Source organism: Helicoverpa zea, chromosome 10 (assembly GCF_022581195.2).
Source record: "Helicoverpa zea isolate HzStark_Cry1AcR chromosome 10, ilHelZeax1.1, whole genome shotgun sequence".
NCBI lineage: Eukaryota > Metazoa > Arthropoda > Insecta > Lepidoptera > Noctuidae > Helicoverpa > Helicoverpa zea.
In genome coordinates this window covers 606,206-618,239 of record NC_061461.1, presented here as the reverse complement: position 1 = coordinate 618,239, position 12,034 = coordinate 606,206, and the positions used below count along the sequence as shown (strand labels likewise).

Genomic DNA, 12,034 nt, shown 5'->3' with positions numbered 1-12,034 from the left:
CTAGAACGAAAAATAAACTGTATTATTAAGACCATCAAAGATGTTTGCTTATAAATCTGGTAACCAGAATAGTTAATCATGGAACAAGCCTATTGTGTATTATCCCTACTATTATTATACAGTTATCGGCACGGATATCGAGCCATGACCTTCACCTGCGCAGAAGCGATTTACTGCCTTATTGCCTTATGCGTACGGGTGCGCAAAGCGATCCCCACTCTTCCGCCGAGAGCCCAATATCCGTGCCGGTATCTGTAAATGCGAAAGTAACTCTGTCTGTCTGTCCGTCTGTCTGTTACGCTTACACGTCTTAACCACTGTACTGATTTTAATACAATTTGGTACAGAGATAGATTTGACCTTGAGAAAGAACATAGGATAGTTTTTATCCCGGACTTTTGAAGAATTCTTTTGGAAATGCGATATAACTGAACTCTACGCGTGTGAAGCCGCGGGCGGAAGCTAGTTATATTATAGAACAAAACACAAAAACATGATCCATCAAAAAAGGTCATATTTAAAGTCAGGATACAAAGATAACAATTTTATCTATATAGGACTCGGAGTCAATAATCTGGACGACTGTAAGGTCAAATGTTAATCTTTGAGATAAATCAATAAATGTCTGCTATTTAAAAATGAGTAGCTTTTTCTACTTATAGTTTTTGTAATTGAACAAAAAGTGGTTATCTGCGATCACCGTTAGAGCTAGGCGAAAAAAGAAAAAAGATGTTGTATTAATATTTAAAGATCGGAAATACATAGTTAAATTAATGAAAATATGATGTGTTTAGTTTATGGTTTAAAATAGAACAATGGGCTTCTTACACACACCAAACAAAACTCGTTAAAATAGTTTCCTGAAAAACGAATCTTGAACTATTTCGTATTTAGTGAATCATACAAATTATTCTAACGAGGTAGATATTATCATAATTATGACTAAAGCCTCTGATGAACAAACAATACATAATACATAAGTGAAGAATTGTTCACCTTACGCTAAGTGGTGCAGCCGTTTCAGCGCATATAACTTTGTACGAAGGTGCAAGGTGTAACGCGTTGATGTCTTCTATACATATAATAAAATGATAGGAAAGTCAAAACTGTACATTGAATATTTTTTAAAAAGAATACTTGGGGGGTGATCTATTATCGATTCTGAACCCAAATATATAGTTTTTAGAATTTTTGTCTGTTTGTCTGTTTGTCTGTTTGTCTGTATGTTTGGTCTCACTGAACTCGAAAAGTACTGCATAGATTTAAATCAAATTTTGCATGAATATTACCTGGGAGCCTGTTCAACATATAGGATATATATTATCACGCTATCACCTACGGGGGATGAGCAATGAACGATAATTTCTGTTAACGTTTCTGCAACAGCGGGTGCAATAATGACACATATTTGAATGTTGAACTTTGTAAGTTTATCGGCCTATTATCTATCTTTACATAGAAAATAACGCTTTTATAAGTAACTTGAGCAAAAAACTGAATTTAAAGAAATGATATCCTAAAATTATAGATGAAGAAAATCATGCAGAAACAGATGTGCCATAAAACTGGTAGTAGGTAAAATATCAATGAAAACAGACTTCACTTTGTCATGGTATGTTCTTACTTTCAAGAAAAAAATATATGACAACTTGTGTATTTTGCTACTGTAAAAACACTACAAGAAATATCAGCGCATCATCAGGGACATTTTTATAATTCTTTCACCATTAGAAAGCTACATTATCTACGAGTAACATAGGGTATATTTTATCCCGGTGCGGGCAGTAGTTCCCATGGGAAGCGGTACCCACGTCCCGAAGAAATTATGAACTTCCCCACATTCTTAAAAAGTCTACATATGTTGTTCTGACATAATATAAGCTATACCTCTCATAAACATGAATATCCATTCATCTCATCCAATAACAAACATGCATCACACTGAAAGTGCATTGCGAGTCTAAGATTTTATTATTATACTAGCTGTTGCCCGCGACTTCGTCTGCGTGGGCAATTTGGAATTGTCAAAATACTACTTATGCCGTAGCGTAGGTGTATTCTTTTACATAACAATATAATTAGGATTACCACTTAGCAGCAGCACGGGTTGATCAATCAAGGTGGTGTCGACGGTGTGTGACTATTTATCTAAACAAAAGAAGTAAAGTTTGTGACGTTGAGGAAATCTCTGGATCTAGTCAACCGATTTGGAAAATTATTACGTAATTCTCACATAAAACAAAGGTCTGACAAAGTTGTCATTTGTACATTTTCTGCAGCAGCTGCGACAAATCAGGAGCCAGAAAGTCTGTCAAACAGTTTTACTTACCACGGATAACGCGGTGTCTAGTTCACTGGGTTGAAGAGATCAGATAGGCACTCCAAGTAAACATTGGTACTCAAAAAGATTCGGTTTGACTGGAAGCCAACACCCACACAATTGAGGAATAGCTGGGTGGTTGATGACTGAGTCATCAGGCAAGCGCATAGTTTCACTACTTGTATTTTGGGGATTTTCTGTGCACTCACTCACTATGTTATGTTGGAATTCCACCGAAATGTTTGCATTAGTTCACGATCAGGTAAAGTATACGTCCGAGAGAGTAAGTCCAATTCGTGTGTTGGCACTTGAAGCCTGCAGTTCTTCCAAGATTTTCAAAATGTACGCTCGCAATTTGTCATTTCTTGGTGGAGCCAGCAGATCAGAAGAAACATAAGTGCTGTGTATACTGTGCGTCACTACTGCACAACGGTAAAATTTCGTCTTTATAAATAGCACAAACGTTCGCTCTCTTGCGGAGGACGTTTAAATACCATATTATGTGTCACACGTAGGTAAACAGGACAACAGTATATTATCATCGAACCGCTTTCAAAGATCTGATGAGCGAACAGACCAGAACCAGAAGAAAAAAAAAGACACATATATTTGCAAACAAATTGAAAAAACTTCTCCTAAGCAAATGCTACTATAGCGTCAAAGAATACCTTGACGATAAAAAGATAGTCGAATGAATAACTTGTGTTTTCCTAATCTACTATTGCATCTACTACTGTAATTAGACTTTCTAGCCTTCTTTTGCTGTGCCCTAACAGGGTCCATAATATGTACCTAGCTTTAAGCCCCTTGTAACATCTTTATAACTTTATGGTATGCAAATAAATATGAATATGAACTGACTTGATCGCCTCGAGAAAATCAGAGCTCTATGAAGCGATCATTCGCTTTGATTCCTACTGCTATTGTGGTTTCTGAAAATGTATTCAATTAACCAACGATGAATATAATTCTTAGCCAGCCGACTCTTTTGACTTCTCGAAAATCATAACGATGGTTTTTGTGCAATGCACAAACGGAAATTCGATATACTACACATTCGATATTCACACTTCTACAGAATTGATATTAAAAGGTTTGACAACGGGCTATAGTAGCGTAGTTAAACTAACTGAAACAATTTTAGTGATCCTTCAATAAAGTTAGAGAAGCGGGTGTGCATGATGAACATTAAGAGTTGGTAAATACGTGATGATGATGACCTAATTCATTACTATTCTAATTTGTTCATGTACCACAAAACTCAAGTTAAGGTGGAGAAAAGGATTACCAAGCTCCCAAAGGTCTGGGCATTTGAAACACGTTGCATGGCATCCTGGAAAGTTACGTAATTCTCAGCCATCAGTTTGAGCAGTGTGAGGGAGTGTCAGGCTTTGGCCCTAGTGGGCCTCACAGGGGTTTGCTGAATCTCCTCGAGGGGCGCGTGAAATAACGGGTCTCCCAGAAGCCGGAAGGTCGATGACCCACTCAAAACTAATCGCTCACGCCTACGGTGGCCGGGAGTCGTCTCTCGACATCCGGCTTTCGTGGTGTCTTACCGCAGTGGCTGGAATGAGAGTTGGGAATTTTCAGTCGCTCCGCCGCCTCATTCTTTGTCATCCCATTTCTTCTCGCTCCAGATCATGGTTTAAACCGGGGCCGGGTGCGATAGGTCGCACAGTCCGCACAGTGGTGAGATCCGGGCGCCACCTCCATGAGATCAGAGTTGGGAATGTATGTTTGCAAAAACTAATAGAACATTTAGCAAAAACACGTTTGATAGTAATTCTGTCTTAGTAACTGAATAATATAAATGATATAAACGTAGCTATATAAAAGATGTTTTTTAGACTCAGTCCGTGGGTCTGACTGTGACTGTTCGTAATTGTAAACGGTGTATTTGTGATATAATTCTTAGCTCGATGATTTGTGATCAGGAGTTGAAAGCAAGTATGTCTCTGGCCTGCGACGCGTAATTTGTACGTTTTCAGAACGAACGAACTCTTGTCTTCTGTTGACATCTTGTTGACATATTGTGACAGGTAGTTAGTTATTCCCATTGATGTTAATTTTAGAAGTGACACAATGTTTTCGGTCATATTTTGCCTACATTCTTTATTACTCAAAAAGTATATTAATAAGGACCTTCTATTTATATGTAAGTGAATTCAAAATAATGTAATATATTAAAACCAGGAACTTATTTTTAAGGATGTTTGAATATTAATTACAATGTTTTTTTTATAATAATAAAATCTTAGACTCGCAATGCACTTTCAGTGTGATGCATGTTTGTTATTGGATGAGATGAATGGATATTCATGTTTATGAGAGGTATAGCTTATATTATGTCAGAACAACATATGTAGACTTTTTAAGAATGTGGGGAAGTTCATAATTTCTTCGGGACGTGGGTACCGCTTCCCATGGGAACTACTGCCCGCACCGGGATAAAATATACCCTATGTTACTCGTAGATAATGTAGCTTTCTAATGGTGAAAGAATTATAAAAATGTCCCTGATGATGCGCTGATATTTCTTGTAGTGTTTTTACAGTAGCAAAATACACAAGTTGTCATATATTTTTTTCTTGAAAGTAAGAACATACCATGACAAAGTGAAGTCTGTTTTCATTGATATTTTACCTACTACCAGTTTTATGGCACATCTGTTTCTGCATGATTTTCTTCATCTATAATTTTAGGATATCATTTCTTTAAATTCAGTTTTTTGCTCAAGTTACTTATAAAAGCGTTATTTTCTATGTAAAGATAGATAATAGGCCGATAAACTTACAAAGTTCAACATTCAAATATGTGTCATTATTGCACCCGCTGTTGCAGAAACGTTAACAGAAATTATCGTTCATTGCTCATCCCCCGTAGGTGATAGCGTGATAATATATATCCTATATGTTGAACAGGCTCCCAGGTAATATTCATGCAAAATTTGATTTAAATCTATGCAGTACTTTTCGAGTTCAGTGAGACCAAACATACAGACAAACAGACAAACAGACAAACAGACAAAAATTCTAAAAACTATATATTTGGGTTCAGAATCGATAATAGATCACCCCCCAAGTATTCTTTTTAAAAAATATTCAATGTACAGTTTTGACTTTCCTATCATTTTATTATATGTATAGAAAAAAAAACATTGTAATTAATATTCAAACATCCTTAAAAATAAGTTCCTGGTTTTAATATATTACATTATTTTGAATTCACTTACATATAAATAGAAGGTCCTTATTAATATACTTTTTGAGTAATAAAGAATGTAGGCAAAATATGACCGAAAACATTGTGTCACTTCTAAAATTAACATCAATGGGAATAACTAACTACCTGTCACAATATGTCAACAAGATGTCAACAGAAGACAAGAGTTCGTTCGTTCTGAAAACGTACAAATTACGCGTCGCAGGCCAGAGACATACTTGCTTTCAACTCCTGATCACAAATCATCGAGCTAAGAATTATATCACAAATACACCGTTTACAATTACGAACAGTCACAGTCAGACCCACGGACTGAGTCTAAAAAACATCTTTTATATAGCTACGTTTATATCATTTATATTATTCAGTTACTAAGACAGAATTACTATCAAACGTGTTTTTGCTAAATGTTCTATTAGTTTTTGCAAACATACATTCCCAACTCTGATCTCATGGAGGTGGCGCCCGGATCTCACCACTGTGCGGACTGTGCGACCTATCGCACCCGGCCCCGGTTTAAACCATGATCTGGAGCGAGAAGAAATGGGATGACAAAGAATGAGGCGGCGGAGCGACTGAAAATTCCCAACTCTCATTCCAGCCACTGCGGTAAGACACCACGAAAGCCGGATGTCGAGAGACGACTCCCGGCCACCGTAGGCGTGAGCGATTAGTTTTGAGTGGGTCATCGACCTTCCGGCTTCTGGGAGACCCGTTATTTCACGCGCCCCTCGAGGAGATTCAGCAAACCCCTGTGAGGCCCACTAGGGCCAAAGCCTGACACTCCCTCACACTGCTCAAACTGATGGCTGAGAATTACGTAACTTTCCAGGATGCCATGCAACGTGTTTCAAATGCCCAGACCTTTGGGAGCTTGGTAATCCTTTTCTCCACCTTAACTTGAGTTTTGTGGTACATGAACAAATTAGAATAGTAATGAATTAGGTCATCATCATCACGTATTTACCAACTCTTAATGTTCATCATGCACACCCGCTTCTCTAACTTTATTGAAGGATCACTAAAATTGTTTCAGTTAGTTTAACTACGCTACTATAGCCCGTTGTCAAACCTTTTAATATCAATTCTGTAGAAGTGTGAATATCGAATGTGTAGTATATCGAATTTCCGTTTGTGCATTGCACAAAAACCATCGTTATGATTTTCGAGAAGTCAAAAGAGTCGGCTGGCTAAGAATTATATTCATCGTTGGTTAATTGAATACATTTTCAGAAACCACAATAGCAGTAGGAATCAAAGCGAATGATCGCTTCATAGAGCTCTGATTTTCTCGAGGCGATCAAGTCAGTTCATATTCATATTTATTTGCATACCATAAAGTTATAAAGATGTTACAAGGGGCTTAAAGCTAGGTACATATTATGGACCCTGTTAGGGCACAGCAAAAGAAGGCTAGAAAGTCTAATTACAGTAGTAGATGCAATAGTAGATTAGGAAAACACAAGTTATTCATTCGACTATCTTTTTATCGTCAAGGTATTCTTTGACGCTATAGTAGCATTTGCTTAGGAGAAGTTTTTTCAATTTGTTTGCAAATATATGTGTCTTTTTTTTTCTTCTGGTTCTGGTCTGTTCGCTCATCAGATCTTTGAAAGCGGTTCGATGATAATATACTGTTGTCCTGTTTACCTACGTGTGACACATAATATGGTATTTAAACGTCCTCCGCAAGAGAGCGAACGTTTGTGCTATTTATAAAGACGAAATTTTACCGTTGTGCAGTAGTGACGCACAGTATACACAGCACTTATGTTTCTTCTGATCTGCTGGCTCCACCAAGAAATGACAAATTGCGAGCGTACATTTTGAAAATCTTGGAAGAACTGCAGGCTTCAAGTGCCAACACACGAATTGGACTTACTCTCTCGGACGTATACTTTACCTGATCGTGAACTAATGCAAACATTTCGGTGGAATTCCAACATAACATAGTGAGTGAGTGCACAGAAAATCCCCAAAATACAAGTAGTGAAACTATGCGCTTGCCTGATGACTCAGTCATCAACCACCCAGCTATTCCTCAATTGTGTGGGTGTTGGCTTCCAGTCAAACCGAATCTTTTTGAGTACCAATGTTTACTTGGAGTGCCTATCTGATCTCTTCAACCCAGTGAACTAGACACCGCGTTATCCGTGGTAAGTAAAACTGTTTGACAGACTTTCTGGCTCCTGATTTGTCGCAGCTGCTGCAGAAAATGTACAAATGACAACTTTGTCAGACCTTTGTTTTATGTGAGAATTACGTAATAATTTTCCAAATCGGTTGACTAGATCCAGAGATTTCCTCAACGTCACAAACTTTACTTCTTTTGTTTAGATAAATAGTCACACACCGTCGACACCACCTTGATTGATCAACCCGTGCTGCTGCTAAGTGGTAATCCTAATTATATTGTTATGTAAAAGAATACACCTACGCTACGGCATAAGTAGTATTTTGACAATTCCAAATTGCCCACGCAGACGAAGTCGCGGGCAACAGCTAGTAAATAAATAAATAAAATCTTTCTTCTGCATAATTATACCATTTATACGAGAGTTTCGCCTATATTTCGAGGGAGCTACATCCCGCATCTGGATAAAAATTATCCAGTCTCTGTCTAAATGATACCACCTATCTCCATGAAAGATTTTTCTTTATCTACAGAACTAATTAGTTACCTATGTGGTAGAAAAGTATATCTAGCTATATTCCTCTATTTTTCGTCATTAAGTGAATGAGTAAGTAACTGCATTTATTATGAACGTTAAAACTTGTTAATTAACATAATAATACCCATTAATGCTTTTCAAAATGCAGATTTTCATATTTAAGTATTCATATAGGCATGTATGCGTATAACATTTTAAATATAATCTGGAAGTGGAGTTATATTATGTGCATAAATTAACTTGAGTTTTATTTTTAACAATAGCAGTTAAAACATTTGTTTTGGAGCTAATTATCGTACTGTTTTTGTTATTTTAAAAATATAATAAACGGTAACTCAAGGTCAAGTGCAGTGAAATATAATTAAAATCTTCATATTATGAGGAATAGGAAGAGATGTGAGTTGGAATAAAGTAATTAGTTAGGAACATCCGTAGTTTCCACTAACTATTTCACCCGCTTCCCGGGTGACTATTTCGCGTACCTGGATAAAAAGTACATCGAAATATATTTTTTTATTATTTCAAGGAAACAAACTCGTCAGATTAATGGTGTCAGTGTCTTCGTATTAACTGTAACTGATAACTCTTATCAAAACTTAACAATAATAATAAATTATGATGTTTGTTACTTCATTATTTATTATATTGATTAAAGTCTAACAATATAATTTGAAATCAAGTGACACATGTTGCGACTATGAATATTTCACAGATAAGTTTGCATAACTACAGAATGCATCTCATCAGAATTCGCGAGCTGAAAATTACAAAACTAACTCTCACCTGTGTGTTGACATCGGCCAACAGCAAACAGACGACTGTTGCACACAACAATATGTACATATTACCCATGATGCACTTTACACGAACCTCAAACTAACATTACTCACAATCAATCAATAAAAGACTAATTACAAGGAAATTGTCTGTCAAAACAATCGCATAAAAAATCAAGTTCCCACTATTTTGTCATCCGATACAATGCCGATGTAAACACATTCACTCGGCTTCACCTTTCCTTGTGATTATCGCAAAAATATACAAATGTCAATGAATTGCACTGTAAACAATCGATTAAAACCGATTCGATTTTTGAAAAAAAATTGTGAATGTACAAGATTCGAACACAGGATCGTTTTTTTGTTTAGTATTAGTAAATGTTGTTATTATTTTTTCGTATTCGATTATTAATTCGAGTCTCGTATCGTATCTCGATTGACGCGCGCGTTCTCGGCGCAGTTTGTAGAGAGACTATTTGACATTTGGCCGCGTCGGTCACGAGTTAGTGACGCCCCCCTACCCTGCTCGCGTCGTCCTTGATCGTACTATATTGTTCTCGATTTATGAATTCGACGTGGTCTCATTAACACAGTTGTCTGAATTGGCGGATTTTCTTATTATGCGTTTGTTCTGACTTCCTGACGTTGCTAAGTTAATTAGCAAAGGATTTGGGACGGAGCTTTTTTCGAAATAAAGTCGTTTCAGTCATATTTCTTTATTGTTGTTATTTTTAAACAAATTATATTGTAATTGCATCTCGTCCCATAATCTAAAACTCAAATTAAAACAAAGATATAATGATTTACACTGAAGATCATGCTGGGACTGAAATCTTAATAATTTAGGGTATAATGTAGGTACCTACAAAAACGTTTTAAAAATAACTTCAGATAGGACGATACAATAAAAATAACTTAGACATGATGTGAAACAAATATAACAATTAGTATCATCATATTCTTAGTACGGACAAATAGGACAAGTTATCGAACAAAAACGTGGGTTTATTTATAATACAGTTTTTTACTAATCGATAGATTATTTTAGGATGTCTTTGACCGGAGTTAGTACAAGATTTTAAGGAAAGTCGTGGGATAAGTACTACAAAGATGTACACAACATACTATTTACTGTTTAAACTACATCCTGGCTATTTACTGTAGCTTCACTTGCTTTTCGAGAGAAGTTTTTCTCGGATCCAGATAACAAATAAATGGGCAAAATGTAAGGCTAATATAACCGTTAAATATTATTTGATTAGGTTATTTTTACATGATTATATTTTATGTATTTCGGTTGGCGCACTTTAATGAATAAATAAAACTTCAGTCGATTCAGTGTTACAATAAAGAAAAGTCACTTTTACGTCTATAATATTAACTTAGTACCTATAACTTAACATTTAACTTACATTATTCAGAATTACGCAACTTTTACAATCCTTCATAATTCAATTTTCTCACGCATCTACAAAAGGCATAAATATGCATTCTTCAGTCATTGGCATTGTGACAATTATTATTATCCGGATGCAACGCAGCGCAGCTGGGCAGAATTATTAATTGTAATCCTTTATAACCTGATGTAATTATTAGATTGTTTGCTTTGTCAGCTATCAACAGAAATAGCCACAGTAGCCCCCATCCTTGATAAATGGCCTGTGTTATGCGGAATGAGTTTTTCAAATCGATCTTAGCAGTTCCCAAGATTTGGGCGTTCATACAAGTAAATTCTTCAGTTTTTAGGGTTCCGTACCTCGAAAGGAAAAAACGGAACCCTTATAGGATCACTTTGTTGTCCGTCTGTCTGTCTGTCTGTCTGTCTGTCAAGACCCTTTATCTTAAGAACGCGTGGACGTATCAAGCTGAAATTCACATGAAATACTCGGGTCTATTGTCCCTTTAGGCTGTCAAAATATTAAGCTTCTATGCCAAGCCAATCAAAAGATACAACCGATTATGTCGATATTTTCAACAAATTCTCGACACTCGCAAAGGAATCAAAACCTACAGGGTACTTCCCGTAAACTCAGAATCTTGAAATTTGGCATGAAGCATTGTTATATAATGCAAATATAGGAAAAATAGCGAAAATCTCATTTTTTTAGGGTTCCGTACCTCGAAAGGAAAAAACGGAACCCTTATAGGATCACTTTGTTGTCCGTCTGTCTGTCTGTCTGTCTGTCTGTCTGTCTGTCAAGACCCTTTATCTTAAGAACGCGTGGACGTATCAAGCTGAAATTCACATGAAATACTCGGGTCTATTGTCCCTTTAGGCTGTGAAAATATCAAGCTTCTAAGCCAAGCCAATCAAAAGATACAACCGATTATGTCGATATTTTCAACAAATTCTCGACACTCGCGAAGGAATCAAAACCTACAGGGTACTTCCCGTAAACTCAGAATCTTGAAATTTGGCATGAAGCATTGTTATATAATGCAAATATAGGAAAAATTGCGAAAATCTCATTTGTTTTGTTATATAATATAATAAAAATATTTTAATAAAATGAAACTTACTACCTTATTTCTCACGAACGAACAAAGGTACCAAATTGAAATTTATACCAAATACCTAGGTCTATTGTCCCTTTAAGCAATGAAAAAATCAAACTTCTAAGTTAACGCGATCAAAAGATACAGCAGTTTTACCGACACCTTAGACGAATTTCCATCACACGCTAGGGAATCAAAACCTACAAGGTACTGAACTCAGAATCTTAAAATTCGGCACGAAGCAACGTTATGTAGTACAGATAAAGGAAAAATTGCGAAAATGATAAATTTGAAGTTACATAAAATATTAAAATATTATTTTTGCTTACATGACATAAAATATTTTTTTAATAATTATAAACTTACTACCTACCCTTTTTCACATGAACGCGTAGAGATATTAAAGTTTTGAATAAAAAGTGAAATTCATATCAAACACTTCTTAAATATAATGGCCTCTAAACTGTGAAAAATTTTAAATCATTCATCACCATCATTGGTCATTGGGCACCTTAGTATGAAAACCATACCCACGGCGGATACGA

The 12,034-nt window shown here is 36.0% G+C and overlaps 1 protein-coding gene across 1 annotated transcript in view; it reads right to left on the bottom strand.

Moving 5' to 3' along the window:
- The window catches only part of LOC124634006, a 68,893-nt gene extending 59,449 nt beyond the window's left edge, over positions 1 to 9,444 (bottom strand). The window contains exon 1 of the mRNA XM_047169400.1: positions 8,998 to 9,444. Within this exon, the coding sequence (XP_047025356.1) occupies positions 8,998 to 9,066 (69 nt within the window). The 5' untranslated portion in view covers positions 9,067 to 9,444. The remainder of the gene's footprint in view (positions 1 to 8,997) is intronic.
- Between the last annotated feature and the right edge of the window lie 2,590 nt (positions 9,445 to 12,034).